Genomic DNA, 18,226 nt, shown 5'->3' on the forward strand with positions numbered 1-18,226 from the left:
GGCAATCCCTATTGAAAACCAACAAGAGGTATTTGTGAACACAATGTTACTACTATTCACTGGATGCTGTTTTCCACATTTGTGCTCTGTAACTTTTTCTGGGAGGTTTCTTGGGCAGCTTCGATTACATGAAAAGACATAAAGAGGCCAAATGTTGGTTTCTGTGGTTTGAGTCTCCCAAGTGCTTCAGGGAGACTTCACCCAGTGAGTTAAATAAGGTCCACATTTGCGAGGCAAATGTTAAGTCCTGCTCCTGCAGAGGTCAGGATTCAGAGTGGAAAATGCTGCCTTGGAAATATTACAGAGACGTAAGTTATTTTTTGCCAAGTGCTTATGCAAATTCCATATTAACTTGACTGAGCACTAGAGAGAAATTTACAGAACGGTCTCTTGCATTAGGAAAACATGCAGGTATAAGGTTTTGCCCTGCTTGACTTGGCACGCAGGCTTCTAGAAGATGGGTGGGTGTTCTGCATTTAGATTTCCAGGGCAGAGGACTCCTCATGATAATGAGCCTTCAAACTAAGTAGTGACCCACAGGCCTTTTGCACCAGTCTTCTTTTCCTTCTGTATGTTGTCACCGTGGCCACCATTGTCATGATCGTCACTGTTGTATGGTCCTTGATTTGTTAAGAAAACACCTGAAACCCCAAATGGGAATTCTACCAGGGGTCCAAAAGGGTGAGATGAGTCATGTCTCCTGAGGATCTGTTGCACTGGATTACAAAATGCTCAGGTCAAAGAGTTCCTTCTAGGGGTGAGAAACTCTGTTGCATGCAGTTGCCACAGGAGTGGAGCAGGGAGTGGGGTTCTGCAGAAACACGGGATAGAAGTCTGCTGGTTGTTGCTGTCAGTGGAGTGGGGGCTCCTGACAAGCCACACTGCCTCGGCTCCCGGTGACAGAGCTGGAGAATCGAATCCCAGCTTGACCACGCTCCTGAGCCCAGCTTAAGCCCTGCGGGGACTCCTGCACCAGCCTCCTGGCTCTTCTCCCTGCCTCCCCGCCCCATCCCAATCTCGTCTCCACTTTCCCCAGCTTTTTACTATTCATTGGCTTTGTAACCGAGAGCAGCATTTTCAGAGGCAGAGGCTGGGTTCTGGACAGCAGAGTCCTGAGTCTCCTCAAAGAAAGGGAACCATGAAATGCTAGTCTGATCTCGTCACCTGGCAGCCTCACCCTAGCCCCATGTAAACCTCTTAGGGGTTCCCAGTTAGGTTTGGATAGAGTCCAAACTTCACCTGCTCTAGGAGCCCTGCATGACCTGGTTCCAGCAACTCAAATTCAAAGGCTCATTTCTGGATCTTTGCTTCAGCGGTTCTCTTGGAGGATGTCCCCCCACCCCTAATATACCCATCTGTATGGTGAACTATTACTTCTCCTTTAAGTCAGCTCACCCTGACCTTCCAACTGCTTGCTCTTTAGTGCTCCCACAGTGCCCTGCGCTCCCCTCTCTAACTGCCTACATCACCTGGAGTTATTCCTGCCTGTCATCTGCCTCTTCCCCACAGGGCACCCTGGACTTCCTTTGCTCCTTGGCCCTGAGAACAGAGCCAGAATCACACACCCATCCCCTCCTGTCTATGGCCACTGCTGCCTCCACCATACACAGACCCTGAACCCAAACCCTCCTCTTCAGCCCCAGGCTCCCACCTTCTGCTAGATGATGCCAGTAGACACTCCGTGGACCTTTTTCCCTGCCTCTCATATTCCCTGACTTCCTGCTGCTTAATGCTTAAAACCCTTCAGTGGCTTCCCTTTGTTCTCAGGATCAAAGCTTTGCTCATTAGCATGGCATTCAAGGCTCCGCCTGACCTTGCCTTACTGGAAAATCCAAGAGAGGACAGAAGCACATTGTGAGGAGGAGGAGGAGGAGGAAGGGGAAGAGGAGGAGGAGGAGGAGGGATAATTTGTTTACAACTCCCAAAATATGAGAGGGAACATTGTTGTAGAATCCATTTTCAGGGCTTCTGTTTACATACAGGGTGTGTTCCCCCAAATCCTTACGTTATCAGGGCCCTGGGTGGGCTACGTATTGCTGGTAGAGCCAAGGATTCCCAGAGTTGTGAATTTCACCAGTGAGTAGATTTCTTTATTTGAAATGTGGGGATGGGCAGGGTTTCCAACTTTTTATTTGCAAAGTAAGCACATTAAACAAAACATTGCCATGTTTTCACGAAATAAAGGACTTTTGTATACCCCCAGAAGTCCATGATTTCAGAATAAAGGTCAGTACTCTAGCTTTATGGGGGAGAACTTGCCACAACGACTTCATTTTCTTCTTTCGCCTAGGACCAGTTAAGAGTCACCCCAGCTGTCAGGCATCTGGGGAAGTGTCACAGCTCCTGGTGTACCCCCTCCCCAATAGCTAGCGGTCTGCACTCCCAGTGACATGCAGGGTGGCTTTGTCTCTTAATTGGCCCATGCACAGGGTGAGGAGGTGGGGATTAAGGCCCAAGGCTGGGGGAGGAGAGGAAGCGGATGGAAGGGGAAGGGCTGCTGAAGCCATGAGCACAAGCTGAGCTGCCTTGGGTCCTAGGGCCAAAGGGTGACCCTGAGTTGGGGCAACACCTTTGTACCTGCCCCTGCCCTCACATGGACTCCCTCTCCACTCCAGTGCCCCTGACATGGACAGTGGTGCTCTGGAGATTGGCACCTTCATCAGTGATGGGGCTGATAGCCAGGCCATGCCAGAGTGCTGGTAGGCAGATGCCGCCAGGTGGGCCTAATTTTGGCCACAGATGAGAGCAGTTCCCTTGGGGGACTTTGCAAGGAGGTATTTGTGGCACTTGGGAGCAGGAACGGGAATTCTGCAATGATGATAGTGAGGTAATAGCTATTTTGGAATTGAGAACGCGTCATTCTCGGGGGCAGAAGATTGGAGAGTGGTGGAATACCAGGTTAGCCCTCAGAAGCCTACTTAACACAGACTAGTGTCAGCCCTTGCAGCTCCATCTGTACCTCTCCCGTACTCCCAGACTAGCCTAGTCATCATTTGGCCATGCCACACTTCTCTGCCTGAGTCAGCACTAAGGAAAGGTAGGCATTTTAGGAGAAGAGCTCGTCAGGTTGAATGGTTTTCTACTTGGTGACAATTTTCAGGATATGAGAAGTTCAGGAAGGGGTGAGGAGTAGCAAGAGGGTGAGGACTAGGGGGTATGGGGGTTGTGTGGGGACAAGGCGGGCTTGGCCAGGAGCCGATCCCAGCGCCCACGTGCAATGGCCGTGGGGGAGTGTATGTGTGTGGGGGGTGGGGAGCACAGAATCATGGTTTCTAAGTGTAGAATTTCCTGTATGTAAATCAGCTCCACTATCAATTGCAATTCAGCACGGTAGCAGCTACATGACTGAGATGCTCGCCAGGTTCCAGGTAGGTCCTTAGCTCCTGCAGACTCACACAAACCTAACTTGTAAGACTGAGAGAAGAACCAGGCCCCAGATGAGTCATTTTACATAGGGAGAGTTATCTGGTGGATAATCGACCTGAGACGTTTGCATTATTTTGACTAAAGGTTTTGCTGCTGGGATTTAGGTATCTCTACTACACAGTTACCAGTTGGAGCTCCAGCTGGGTGTGACTGTGTGCACTTCGTGTTGTTGACTGAGATGCCTCCACTTACAGGCTGCATTTTCTTCACTTCCTTGTGCCTCGTCAGTGTAGACAAGTGTGTAGGTGCTAGGGTTCACCCGTCAAAGCCTGAAGGGCTCCAAAATACCATGATGCCTAGAGCCCTCCTGGTACAGATGGGACCCCTGAAGCCAGAGGGCAAGGGAATGGCCGAGGGTAGCCAGAGTTAGTGGGAGAGTTGGGAGCATACTCACATCCTGGAATACACAGCAACTACCCAACCTCACAGTAGCCAGTATTTCTTTAGCTGTTACAAGGCTAACAAGTAACGCTTCTCTGCTCACTGTGTCCCAGGCCACCCACTTTCCCACATCTCATTCAATCCTTGGTACAATCTTATTGTGTCCAGTCAGGATTGCCACCCTGCCTGGCTCTAGAGCACATGATTTTAGCCATTCACCTTCTGGAGTTTCTAGTGATCCCCCTGCCCCTTTTGACACTATGGGACTAGAGCTAGTTAACTCCCTTTCTCTCATTAATTATTGAGGTGATACATGAAATTGTTGTGGGAATAAAAAATAAGAATAAAATGCCCAGCATATGCCATGTATAGAATGAATGCTTAATAACTCCGAGCGATTTCTGTTAATTATCCAGCTAGTTAGTGTCAATGAACAGGCACTGCCCTGGTAATGAGAATATCCACTCATCCCTTACATGTTTTGTTTTTGCAGCCCCAAGATTCAGAGCAATGGATGGAAGTCACCCAGGGATAGATTTTGGCTCCATCTCAGGGAGACTCCCCTCCTCTATGGCTCAGAGGCTGGTGGAAGCCACTGTTGGCGGGGGGAGGGGGTTCTGGAGATGCGGGCTCGGTGAGGGGACACAGGAAGCCTACTGAAGGGACACTGGGGGGAGGTGGTAGTAGCCACCCTCTAAGGAGGATGTGGCCCAGGGCAGCCTGTGCAGCATGATGGCAGGGACAGGCTTGACGACGCTGTTCAAACACTCCGAGGAGCAGTGGCGCTTATCCCTTTGTCCTCGAAGGCTGGCTGCCGCTGGAGCCCTTCTGCAGAGCGTTCACGTCAAAGGCTTCACCGGGCATCTTGCTGTTCCGGGCAGTGTCGGAATCTGATTTCGTCGGGTCCTGGAGATGGACTCGGTTTGAGGGGGTTCACGGGAAAGGGCTGCAGCGCGTGTGTCGATCATTGAGCACAATTACAGATCAACTCTGCAGATGTGAACTTGCACTTTCAGCGCATTCATCAAAGCCTCGGGGGAGCTGACCTTGTCCCACCCGCCTAGTCCCCCGGGCCCCCGACGCTCCGGCTCCAGGCCACCGCCCCCTCCCTCTTGCCTGCCCCCGCGTCCCCAGCGTTTCCTCGAGACGTGCTGCTGTTTGCCAACAGCCGCCAGCCACGAAAACAGCACTTTTCTTTAATCTCTGGACAGGGTTCCACTACAGCTTCCTGCAGGGATCGGCTAAATGGGAGGGAAGCCAGCGGTTGTGACAAGCAAGCTCGGCCACTGCGACGGGGGCAAAAGGGCGGGTGCTCCGTCCTGGAGCCGCAGGCTGAGGGACCCCCTAGGGAGCAAGCTTTTACTGAGGGGGCACTAAGGCCAGAAGGGGAAGAGCCCTGTCCAAGGACACCTGGCTGGAGAGCGCACCAGGGACGTGCGACGCCTCGGGTCCTGCTCCGGGCCCGGGAGGAGTCTGGCGCGCCAGGTGGAAACCACCGCATATCCTCGCTGCCGGCGCCTCCGGCTCCCCAGCCCCTGCGAACTCCCTGCTCGGGGCCCGCAGGGCCCACCTCTGAGACTTCTTTCTCAAGGGCGTGGTTGTGAAGCTGCCCGCGGGCCGCGTGCCAGACCGCGCAACCTGCAGGGTGCCCGCGGGCCCCGCCCCTTGGGCATCAGCCCCGCCCCCAAGCTGAGGTCCCGCCTTCCGCGCAGCGACCCCCGCCCCCGAGAGTGCAGGCTCGCCCCGCCCCTCGCGCCACATTCGCGGCGCCGCCCCACCTCATCTCCGCAGGGCACACCCCGGCGCCGGCGCTCGTGCGCGCCCCTCCTCCACCCTCCCGGCCGCGTCGCGCGCGCGCGCGCGCCGGTTCTGGTCAGACCCTGCAGTGGTGGCCGGGCTCCTCCCCCTGCGGCTCCGCCTCCTCCTTCCCCGCTCCTCGCCGACCTCCCCTCCGGGCGCTCTCGCGGTGTGCTCCTGTGGGTCCCGTCCGCCCGCTCCTAGCCATGGTGGCCTGGCGCTCGGCGTTCCTCGTCTGCCTCATTTTCTCCTTGGCCACTCTGGTCCAGAGAGGTAAGGCGGGCGAGGGGCGCTCGGGGACCCCGCCCTGTGGACCCACGGGGCGGGGGCTCTGCGCTGGGGAGGCCGGGTGGTGCGCATGAGCGGCCCGGCCCCCGCCTCGAGGGCCTGCTGCAGAGGCGGCCGGCGGGCGGGCGTGGCCGCGCGCTGGGCGGGGGGCGGGGGGCGGAGGTGCGCGCCCCGGGCCCGCGGGGGCTGACCCCGCCGCGATCCTTGTGGCCAATGGGAGGGACTGGGAGCCTTCTGGGTGCTGGGTAGAAACAGCAAGAGTCATCTCTTGAAATCCTGAACAGGGTGTCACCACCGGTGACAACAGCTGTCTCCAGGCGATTGCCTTTGGGAAAACCTGGAAGAGAGCACCCGTTCCCATGAGCAGGGCTTCTCAAAATGTGTTTCAAGGCCACCTGCAGAAACAGCACCTGGGGAGCTTCCTGTACGCACTCCTACTTTGTCAGGATCTCGGCGGCGGGGATGGGGGGGTGGTGGACGGGGGACAGCGATGTGTAGTTCTGACCAGCTCCCCAGGTGCTTCTGGCTCCTGCCCCAGTGTTCGAGCCATTGGTGATATTTTGCCAAGGAGAAGAGAGACATTCTACCAAATTAAAGGAGCATGTTTCTTAGACCATCGCTACTCAAAGTGTGGTCCAGGCCCGCATGGGCATCACCTAGGACTTGCTAGTAATGCAGCATCTCAGGCCCCGCCCCTGACCTACTGATCGTCTTAGAATAAATGCAGTCTGTAGTTAAAAATAGAGTCTCCCAGAAGTACCAGCGGAATCTTCTTACACTTATATCACATCTCCACATCAGAAAAAGGGGTTGAGGAAAACACAGAAGTTGAGCACAGAATTGTGCTCATTACACAAAGGCAGATTCAGCTAGTGAAAAATATATGAGCTCACAAAAACTGTGTCCTAATACTGAGTCCTCATGAGGTTGGTGTTATATATAAGGAACTCAGGAAAACAGTAGACAGTCCAAGGAAGTTTTGCAAGAGATGCAGAAATGTTTCTCATGTGGGCAACCCTCAGGGAGTCTGTACAAGAAGAACCATTCACCATTCTACAAAGGAGCCGGGCTCTAGTCTAGATACTGATGCTACAGCAGTAAACAAACCTCAGACGCTATGCTGGTGGAGCTGACGTCCTGGTGGGGGAGAAAAATGAGCGCAAACACATCCCAATCCCTATGCTACATTGTTAGTGTCATGAAGAAAAATAAAGCAAGTTACAGGGTTGTTGAACTTTGTTTCATTTTTCCCTTTGGGGTGACGATTTCTATTTTGTGTATGATGCATTTGTGGGAAAAACTCTTAATCATTTGATTGACTTGCATCTTAATGATATGGGAAATCTGAAAATGGAAGCACAGAAAGGTTAGAAAAATACTCCCTTCAAGGCTATCTTCTGAAAGTCTTCAACATGGTATGCACATTGAGGAGGGGAAGAACATAAATGATCAGGTCTCAGATTTTCACCATCATGCGTTACACTACGTGAATTGAGAGGTGGGGGGGATACTGCGAATGAGTGCAGCCATTTTCCAGATGAGGAAACAGAGGCACAGAGAGGGGAAGTGACTTGCCTCAGGTGACAAAGCTAAGACTTGAAGGCAGGCTTGTCTGATTCTACAGTCCTTGCTTTTAAGCACTAGGCATAATGCCTTTACACCTGGAGGCTGCCCTCCTTCTATGCCTTACTGGCCACGTGGCCTTGGGACAGTGTTCTGAACCTGGCCCGGTTTGCTCTTTCGTATGATGCCTAATAACCCACAGAAGTGTCTTGAAAGGACCAGGTGTGTGTCACCCTCAGATTTGCAGCCCTGCTAGCAGCTACCATTTCCTGAGTGCTTGCTGTGTACCACTTCACATCTATATTTTTTAAATTGCCCCAACAGTTTTGCTGGTTAGGTATTATCCTCACCTTGCAGATGAGGGACTTGGAATTATGGAGCCAGGATCTCACACAGATAAGACTGGTACCCAGTGATCTTTTTTATTTTAATTAAGAACACTGAACCAGGAGAAGCTTTTGCTTCAAGGCAGGGACCCGGTTTCTTGGATCTTTTGTTCAGAACAAGATGACAGATACGGATTTTGCATTGGTGGTCCCTTCTGGGGATCCAGGCAGTTAGTTTCAGAGCTGCCGTGTTAAAATGAACAAACACTAAACACGGGTGCCCATGTAGGTACCCACTGGCTGTCCGGGAGCCCCAAAGTGGAGGATCAGGTGGGTCTGCCCAAGAGCCACTTTATTCTGGGTCCTAGTCCTTAGTAAGGAGGTGTGACAGAGAAATCCTGGCAGGCCTCAGAAGGCACATGGAACCTCGAAGCATGGTTTGTGAAACCCCTCCAGATGGGGAAAGTTGAGACAGACTTGGGGTTCCCAGGAGTTTAAAAGGGTGGTTACCGAGTCGTTCCTGTTCTAATTACAGGTGGGTTTTTAGTCCACTGAGTATTTTACTAGTTCTGAAGAACTGCCTGAGGACGGGTATGTCACCTGTCTGCACCTCCAGAAATGGGAAGCTGTTCTTTTGAGGTTCAGGGAGAACCTCAGGGGTCCGGCTGGGTGGTAATTTTACGAGGGCTCTATTTCCCCAGTGTTTTCCATGCGCCAGGCCCTCCGTGTCTCACACACTTTGCACCTCTTAGCTACCCTGAAAGGTTGGCACTGTCACCCATGTCGTCTCCTCATGTCCATACAAGCAGCTTGCATACAGCCTTGAAAAGTAACTGAGTGGTAACTCAGATGAAAAACACGTGGTCCAGCAAGGTTTTGGACTTGAACTCAAGTTTATCTGAATAACCAAAGGAGGGGTCGTGAAGGCCAATCTGTCCAGGAATGGGGCAGGTCATAGAAATGTGAGAAGTGGCCGAGAGTAAGTGTGATCAGCGTGTTGGCAAACCTCCAAGTGCCTGCTCCCTTAAAGAGAGGTGGCCCAGTGGGGTGGGTATAGCTCAGCGGTAGAGCATGTGTTTAGCATGCACGAGGTCCTGGGTTCAGTCCCCAGTGCCTCCATTAAAAAAGAAAAAGAGGTATCTAGCACTACCACCACACAGGACAAGTCACTTAACTGCTGCATGCCTTGGTTTCCTCATCTGTAAAATGGGGATAATACCACCATCCGCCGTGAGGGGTGGTTACTAGGATTAAATGAGTACAAATGAATAAAACACTTAGCACAACACCTGGCTCCGACTGAGCTCCGTTAATAACACTTACTCCAAGCCGCATTTTAAAAATCTACAGTGCAAACCTTATGCTAAGTGAAAGAACCTAAACACAAAGCCCCACATACTGCATGATTTAGTTCATATGTAATGTCCAGAGTTGGCAAATCCCTAGACACAGCAAGTAGATTAGTGGTTGCCAGAGTCTCAGGGGAACGAGCAGTGACTGCTTACTAGGTACAGGGTTTCCTTTTGGGGTGATGGAAATGTTCTGGAATTGGAGAGAGGTGATGGATATATAACCTTGTGAATGTACCAAGAACCACTGAATTGTATACTTGCAAAGGGTGAGTTGTATGGTGTGTGAATTATATCCATTTAAAATAAATTCAGTGGTGTCCAAGCAGAACACCTGAAGGGGGCAGCAGCATGTGACTCCTGGCTTGGGGGTGCTCTTCAGGGCCTTTGAGCTTGGTCGGGCTAGGGAGAGGGTGGGAGCCCAGTGGGCTCCACATGCCGGTGGCACTGGGATCCAGGCAGAAGCCCTGTGGTCTGACTTGGGCTGGGTATGAGCCAGACAGGCCACAGGGGCTCCTGCAGGATTGGCCCAGAGCTGCTTCACCCTGCTTGCCCGAGCGCAGGAGTGGTACCTGCAGAGGCGCATCCTGGGGATGAGATGCAGGGGCCCTTCCTTGTCTGGGATGGCTCAAGGTCGCCCTTACGCATCCCAGTCATCGCACTGGCCTAGCTGGGTCTGGGGACTTGTTTGCCTTTTAGTCTCACCAGTTTCGATTGGTTTTCAGCCCCTTCCTCACCCCCATCCCCTCCATCATTTTGGAACCAGGTAACACCAATGTGTGTGCTTGTTAAGCACACAAAGTCAAAAATCACCCAGGAGTCAGTGTCAGCAGGCACTGAGGAGGGGGCCTGAAGGTGCCTGCAGCAGGGATGACAGCAGCAAGGATGAAGATGACCAGGCTGTCTGGCTGCTCAGAGGGGAGGGTGGGGAGCAGCTGGTTTGGGTTCTGTGAGTTAAGGAAAGATAGTTTCCAGGTGCACAGACTTTTTCATTTGGGGTTCTTCCCCACGTGCTGTTGGTGCTTTTCATGCCATGTGTCCTCTCCTACCCTTTGCACTTAGCATGTGCATGGGGAGGCCTGGCTGCAGGGGTTCCTGGTCCCCAACCCAGACTTGGCCTCCCTGAGGCTTGCTCACAGGTCCACTGACCAGCCAGTCTTGGTTTGTATATAAAAGCTTAAAGTCAACCTAAACACATAATAGAAATGGGTGAGAAAATCTCTCATGCGGGTTGGTGTTCCAAATGGAGGTGGGTGGGAAGCTATAGTAGGCAGGGTAATAATAAGAATGCCCCCCAAAGGTGTCCACACCCTAATCCCTGGAACCTGTGACTGTGAGGTCACACAGTAAGGGGAATTAAGGCAGCAAATAGAATTAGGTTGCTAATCAGTTGGCCTTAAAATAAGATTCTCCTGGGTTATCCTGGCCGATTAAAGGACAAGGGTCCTTTAAATACAGAAGAGGGCGGTTGAGGAGTTAGAATCAGAGCGATGCCATGTGAGGAAGATTCAACTGACCGCTGCTAGCTCTGAAGATGGAAGGTGCCCGGAGCTAAGGACTGCACACACAGCCTCGAGCAGCTGGAAAAAGGGCAAGGGAACTGGCTCTCCCATAGAGCTTCCAGAAGGAATGCAGCCCTGCTGATACCTTGATTTTAGCCCAGGGAGACTGTGTTGGACTTCTGACCTCCTAAACTGTAAGATAAAAGTGTGTGTTGGTTTAAGGCACTAAATTTGTTATCATTTACTAAGAGAAGCTAAGGGATGGGTATTAACGTCCCCTTCATTCTTTGAAAAAAAAAACTAGCTTGCGATGTCTCATTGCTTCAACTTTGCCAACTTAAATCAATCCTCAGTCTGCTCTGAGTTCAGGATTTTAAAGTAAATGCGCCAAAAATTGGACCGCAGTGATGTTCTTGGCGCAGCAGTGAGTGTTTTGAAGCACCTCTGAGGGCTCTGGAAGGCAGCTAGATGTCTTTTGCTGGGGTTTGATTTTTAAACTACTTCACGAGGAGGTTGGAGAGTGTGCCCCATGCCGTGGGCCACCTGCAGTGGGGGCTACCAGCTATGTCCCAAGAGGCCTTTTCCATGCCCCCAACTCCCCCCGCCCCAATCCTGACGGCTGCTTTTGAAGCAGGGTGCAGTCTGGGGCCAGCAGACAGACTCTCTTCTCTTTTCCGGGCAGAGCCTTCCCCTTTGCTGAGGAGGGGGTGGGGAGTGTGCGGTCAGGCTCACCTTTGTCCCCAGGTGGGTTTCGGGGGAGGAACAGAGCAGAAATGGGTGGGCCTGGGCCACCACTCCAGCTTCAGCTAATCCTGAGCTCTGTTTCTATTAGTTTTCTACCTGAGGCTGCTCATAAGATGTCAGAGGGCTCTGCAGCTTTAAAGCTTGAAAACATCTGTTTGAAGGAGAGGCTAGAGACAACATCTGGCTGGCCTTGCAAGGTGGTTCTGTTTGGGATTGTTTTCCAAATTAGAGGCAATACCCTGAGCAGGAAGCATTGTTGCAGAGCGGAATTCATTACAGGCGCTATGGCCAAAATAGAGCCAAGGCACCAAGCCGCTCATCTCGACATTCTTTTTATTTTTATTGCTGCTTCAGCTAGCCCCGGATGATGGAATTAACACGGGGCCGGCATTCCAGTGTGGCCCCACCATTTGCTGGCGACAGTTCCCTTATCTACACCAAGAGGCTGCTGACCTCTGCTTTGTTGGCCTCGCAGAATTGTTGGAGCAGCCAATTAATTGCTAATGCAAACAGGCTGTGTTGTCAAGATATTAGCAAAGTTAGGCTCCGGGGAGGGGAGGAGAATGGGAAAGGGGCCACCTGCCTTCCTCCCTCGCTTGCATTGGTTCTAATGAGAATTCAGGGGCTTTCGTTTACAAAAGCCTTTATTGACCAGAAGCAAAGTGCCCACCAAATTAGTGAAGTGGGCTCAAGAGTCCCAGTGAGCTGGGAGGAAGACCTGGAATTGAGTTGCTTTTCATATCCCTTTGGCTTCCTGCAGAATTCTGGGCTGTCTTGCAGGAGCGATCCTTTTTACTTTCTCACTATTCATTTGTTTGGCTCTGTCATCTAGCTTTAAAAAAAGGGGGGGTGCAAAAAAATCAAAGTAGTGCCTAACAAGAAACAAACAAGAATGGTATTTTAATCTTTCATTCATGAAAATGCAACATACCATGTGGAGTTGTAGTTCGGCACTCTCATTAACTTCCTCCCAGCACTTTACTTCCCACCCCTCCCCCAAAGCTGTTTCTGGCCAAGGTCAGTGATGACTTCCATGTGGCTAAATCTGAGGGTCATCTGACACTGCTGATCGCACCCTCCCCTGGAAGCGTTTTCTCCCCTTGGCTTCTGAGAAGCCAGGCTAGTCATTCCTTGCCTTTTCCCCTCACCTCTCTGATCTCACGGCTTGTGGGGATGCCCTGGGCTTTGTCCTTGGTCACCTGCTCTACCTGCACTCACTTCCCAGGTTCTTTCACGAGCCTCATGGCTTAAATGAAATCCCATCTGCATGCTTTTGACTTCAGTTTCTATCCCCAGTCCTGATCTCTCTTGACCTCCAGGCTCTTGCATTCAACATCCCCACGTGGTCATCCAATGGCCTTGCTGGCATTAAGTTATTGAAATCCTTCCTGGTTCAGCCGTTCTCCCCACTCACCAACTGACTCTGCCCTTCCTTCAGGATTCCTGGACCTCCCCATGATCCAGGAACCAAAGGGTTCGTGCCCTGTGCAGCCATATTATTGTGACTGTTAACCCTGCTTATACGCATCTTTAAAGGCCCTGTTCAAACCTTCTCTTCCCACCTGAGTAATTGGCAATGCCATCCTGCTAGTGGCTTTGGAACGTCCCACACCTGATCTGTCAGCAGTCTGTAGCAGTGACCACTCTCAGAATCATCCAGACTCCCACCTCTTTTCACCTCCTCTTGGGCCACCTCCCTTGGCTGGGCCACCGTCCCCTCTCATTGGAGCCCTGGCAGTGACCTCGCAACAATTGTCTGAGTCTGCTCCTGTCCCCTACAGTTCAACTTCCACGCAGCAGCCAGACTATCTCTAGAGACCTCAGTCACTGGCATTGCATCCTTGCTCAGAACTCTTCCTGTTGTGATGAAAATAACATCTAAACCCTGACCGTGGCCTACAAGTCCCAACAGACCCGGGCCTGTGTGTACTCTCACCCATTCCCCTGGCTGACTTGCTGGTCCTGCAATATGCTAAGCACTCCATCACCTTGGGGCCTTCATGTTTGCCGTCCCCTCTGGCTAGAAGCTCCTCCCCTGGACAGATGTGCATCCTCTGCTTCACTTCCCAAGTGCCCCCACCTTGGAGAGGCCACCCCTGACCACCCTCCCTGAAACTATGCCTCAAATACCCATCTACTCTCAGCCTGCTTGAGTTTTCTTAAAAGCCATTTCTCCCTTGATGCTATCTGTCTACCTGCTTCTTTGTTTACTGTCCCACTAGACTGTGGGCTCCATGACGGCGGGGACTTTGTTTTTTGCCTGCTTCCTCATGGTGTCTAGAACCACCCGTGGCGCAGTCAGGGACTCTGGCAGGAAATGGATGGAACGCTGGAACCAGGTCACTGCACATTCACTCAGAGGGTTGTTTACAAGGTAGGGGCAGGGTTAGGGGAGACCAGCAAGGGTTGGGAAGCCCCTTGGGTGGTGAAGTGCCATGAGGGGAGTGCTTACCGCCCTGGGCTTCAAGTGGCAAGGGGAGGAAGGAGTCCTGGAATCCAGTGTAGCTCGGGCTGCAGGGGGGTACCAGGCCACCTGTGCAGGGCACTGCCGCAGCCTGGAGGGTGGGAGCCAGAGGAATAAACACTGCGAGTGTTCCCACCTTCCAGTCTTTTGCTCCTGCCTCCCAATGGCTGCACCTGTGGGTCCTAAACTGTGCACCTAGGTGCCCTGGGGCACTGCAGGAACTCAGTGGCAGCGAACTCATGGAGGTACCATGGATATTTTTAATTTGGGGGGAAATGTAGCCACGTCTATTAATTGGTTGGAACCATCTACTTATAAATGGAGTGGTTAGGTATTTCTTTTGGTGGAAAGGTGTTACTAACCAGGGTTCTTGGACTCCTTAATCAATAGCAATTGATAAGAGGCCAGAGGAGAAATGCAGGCGAGGCTTTCTTGGGACTCATGCTGCAGCGTGGGGGTGCGAAACAAGGAACAGGTGCCCTTACTCACTCCCTGGCGGCCGCAGTGGCGGTGGTGGGGTGGGGATGAGCTGGTCCCTTAATTGGTTGGGGGCGGGTCCAGGGATCGGGCTGAGGGGTGTCTTAGGTGGCCTGCTCACCCCTTGGTGCTGCTGTGTGCAGGGATCATGCACAGGATCCTGCTTCTGCTCCCAGCACCTCAGAAGTGGCAGTTGGATTTTTGATCTTTTTTTATCTTACTGTTCACAACTTGCCCCAACTGCGCATGTACACAGTTATTTTTAATTCCTTATAGTTTCTTTGTATTCTGTTGCTCAGTCCCAGGTGGCAGCCTGTCTCAGAGGTGTGGTGAAAAAGCCACTGAGACATGGAGGGAACCTGTGGGCTGAACCCAATCAGGAGTCAGAGGGCATGGAAGCCATTGATGTCGCCCTTGGTAGTGGATCTGCTGATGCCCGAGTGAGTGGCTACAGAGCCAGGATCAGCGTGGGGCACTGAGGGCAAAAACAGCAGAATAAAGCATGGATCTGCCCTTAAGAAGTTTATAGTCCAGACAGACCTGGAGGCAGCTACATGTAATAACTGTCACATGTGTCATCAGGGAGGCACCTGGGTTATACTGTTGCTGCAGTGCTGTCTGCCTAGAAGACCCTTGCCCCGATCATCCCCATGTTGAAGGCTGTTCCTGTCATCCTCTGTAATTAACCACTGCAAACTTAGCAGCTGGTAACTACTGAATTTGGCTGTAGATTCTGGAGAAGAATTTAGAAGAACACAGCAGGGATGGCTATCTCTGCTCCAAGGGGTCTAGCATCTCAGCTAGAAGACGCAAATGACTAGGGGCTAGAATCATCTGAAGGCTTTTCCCTGACATTTCATGAGAGATTGGCTCAGCTGGCCTGTTGCTACCTGGCCTCTGCCCGTGGTTTGGGTTTTCTTACAGCATGGTCATTGAACTTCCACTTAGGGCTCTAAGCATGGGTGTTCCAGGGGACAACGTGGGAATTTCACACATTCTCATTACCCCCCAAGGAAACGCCATGCCCTGTAAATGGTCACGCCCTGTTCTCTCCTCCCCCAGTCCCTGGCAAGCACTAATCTGCTTCGTGTCTCTGGATTTGCCAGTTCTAGACATTTCATATAAGTGAAATCACACAAGAGATGGTCTTTTGTGTCTGGATTCTTTCACTCAGCATAATGTTTTTCAAGGTCCATCCAGGTTGTAGCATGAATCAATACTTCATTCCTTTTTAAAGCTGAATAATCCATTTTATGGACATACAGCACACTTTGCTTGCCTATTTATCAACTGATGGACATGAGCTGTTTCTACCCTTTGGCTATTGAACGCAGTGTTGCTCTGAACATGCACATACAATTCCTCTGCGCATCTGTGTTCAGTTCTGTGGGCTCTGCTCCTCGGAAGTCACGCAGCAGCACATTCACTGCATTCTGTAGGCTGAGTCATCTAAGGATAGTCCAGATTCAAGCTGAGAACATATATCCTACCTCTCAATGGAAGAGCATCAAAGAATTTTTTAGCCACAGTTTTAAACTGCCACGCAAATCTGCTGAGATTTCAAGGTCCAGACGAAATGCTGCATCTCCTGCAGAAGTAGTAACTGCTATAGCTCTACCAGGATGCATACTTCTCTGTGTCTTTATGAAACAATCACCGTGGTGCCTATTTGTTGTTGTACTGGTTACTAGCTCAGCTCTATTCCCCATCTTCCCTTGATGCCACATGCTGTCTTCAGCTGTCAGGTTCTTTCACTAATGAGGGGGATAGGCTGGCTGGCTGTGACGGTCCTTTAGCACTGATTCTCTGTGAGCTTGACCTGCCCTTATTTGCAGAAGCTTTCTCCGGGGCGGGGGGCGGTCTTCGCTGGAGAGCACAGTGACTAACATGCAGCTCCCTTGGATGGGCTTGTAGAGCGTGGGTCTCAAGAGCCTTGGATGACCCCCATCGAGGTGAGACCGCCCAGGGACTTGCCTTTCTCCACCTATGACCATTTCTACTTGGAGAGGGTTTCTGGAGGGTTGAGCCCTTTTTTTTTCCCCTGGAGAGAGGCTATTGAGCAGTTTCTCAGCCATGGCACTACTGATGCTTGGGGTGGATTAATTCCTCAGGAGGGGCTATCCTGTGCATTGAAGGATATTTAGCAGCATCCTTGGCTTCTATCCACTAGATGCCAGCAGCAACCCCCTCCCAAGTCTGCCAACTCTAAGTGAGTCCAGACTTAGCCTAGTGTCGCCTGGGGGCAGAACAGCCCCGGGTTGAGACCCACTGCTGTAGAGACAGACATATCCTTTGTATTTCCACTCTCCATTTTCAGTATTCCTCATGAGTCACTGAAGTTTTCTGTCATCGTCGCATTGCCTCAGGATGGACACGTTAGAGTAAATCAGATCACAGAATCTTTCTGGATGGGTAGCAGCCAGCTGACTCTCGGAAAACACTCCAGGCTGCTTGGCGAGCTTTGAGCTCATCCTAGTCAGATCAGGTGCATCGTCCGTCTCTTTAGGAAGTTATCTTCTGCACAGACTCCCACAGATGGCTCAGCCCATCTATTTTGGGTTGATCCTCATTAGTTTCAATTTTAGCGGCCGACCTTGTCTTTTTTTCTAATACGTTTTATGACTTTCTGAGAAACAGTGAAAAGGAATAAACAGAAAAATGAGCCAAAGACTTGACTAAGCAATTCATAAGAGAAGAAATCAAATTGGACAACAAACATATGAATAGATGCTCAACCTCATTTAGTAATTGGAGAGATGCAAATTAAACTCTAATAAGAAAAAATTACATACCCTCCAGTAGGCTACAAATTATAATGAAGTCTGACAATACCAGGTGTTTACATGGCTACAAGACTAATACTTGCTCTTTGTAGTAAACTTGCAAAATGTAGAAAAGTGTCGAGAAAATGCAAACCCCATTACCCAGGGTTAACCACCATTAACATATCAGAATACGGTATTTCAATGTATTGTTCTCTGTAGAAATATATATTTCACATTATTGGTATGGAGATTTCCCCTTTATTGTGAAATATGGCATAGATATTGAAACGTATGCAAGGCCTTTAACAAATAATTGTAAAGTGAAAATCTGTCATTGCCAGTCAAGCTGACAAATAGAACGTTGACAGCACCCGGGTGGACCTCTGTGAGTCCGTCTGTGATCACAGCCCTGCCCTCCCCACAGAGGCGACACTAGTCTGCTTTTTGTGCAGTTGTTTTGTTTGCTTTATACGTCTACCAGCTCTGCTTGTGGCCCTGAATAATATAGTTGAGTTTGGCCTGTCTTGTAGCCTGGTAGAAATGCAATCACACTGTATGTAGGTTTTTGTGTTTTGCCTCTTTCCCCCCACATTGCTAATATGTGTGCTTGTGGCTGATGCATTTTCATTGCCAAGTATTTTTTCCAGTGTTTGAGTATATACCACGAGGATTTGAATATCCCACGAGGTTTTTTTTTTAATTCATCCTCTTATTGATGGACGTTTGGGTGGTTTCCAGTTTTTGATTGTTTCAAGGAGTGCTGCTGTGAGCATTCTGATGCAGATACGTACAAATTTCTCTAGGGTACTGGTTCTTTTTATTTGAAGTATACTTGATTTACAGTGTTGTGTTTCTGGTGTACAGCATAGTGATTCAGTTGTACATATATATATATATTTCATGTTCTTTTCCATTATAGTTTATTGTGAGATATTGACTATAGTTCCCTGTGCTATACAGTAGGACCCTGTTGTTTATCTAGGGTACTGGTTCTTAAACATTGGTCTTGGTACCCTTGGAGGGCTCCCAAGGCCTTTGCAGGAGTCCACAAGGTCCAACTATTTTCATAATAACACTAAGATGTTAAATGCCTTTTACATTACTTTCTCATGAGCGTACAGTGTTTTCCAGAGCTGACGTGACA

General features: G+C 50.7%; 1 protein-coding gene across 3 annotated transcripts in view; it reads left to right on the forward strand.

Moving 5' to 3' along the window:
- Nucleotides 1–5,646: 5,646 nt before the first annotated feature.
- Nucleotides 5,647–18,226, forward strand: part of CD99L2 (CD99 molecule like 2) — a 94,816-nt gene continuing 82,236 nt past the window's right edge. For 2 of the 3 annotated variants that reach the window (XM_064483308.1, XM_064483307.1), the window contains exon 1: nucleotides 5,654–5,877. In XM_064483308.1, coding sequence (XP_064339378.1) covers nucleotides 5,811–5,877 — 67 coding nt within the window. In that variant the 5' untranslated portion in view covers nucleotides 5,654–5,810. Of the gene's footprint in view, nucleotides 5,878–18,226 lie in introns of all 3 variants that reach the window. The other variant, XM_031446216.2, reaches the window with a different exon arrangement.

The sequence above is a fragment of the Camelus dromedarius genome, chromosome X (genome assembly GCF_036321535.1).
Source record: "Camelus dromedarius isolate mCamDro1 chromosome X, mCamDro1.pat, whole genome shotgun sequence".
Lineage (NCBI taxonomy): Eukaryota > Metazoa > Chordata > Mammalia > Artiodactyla > Camelidae > Camelus > Camelus dromedarius.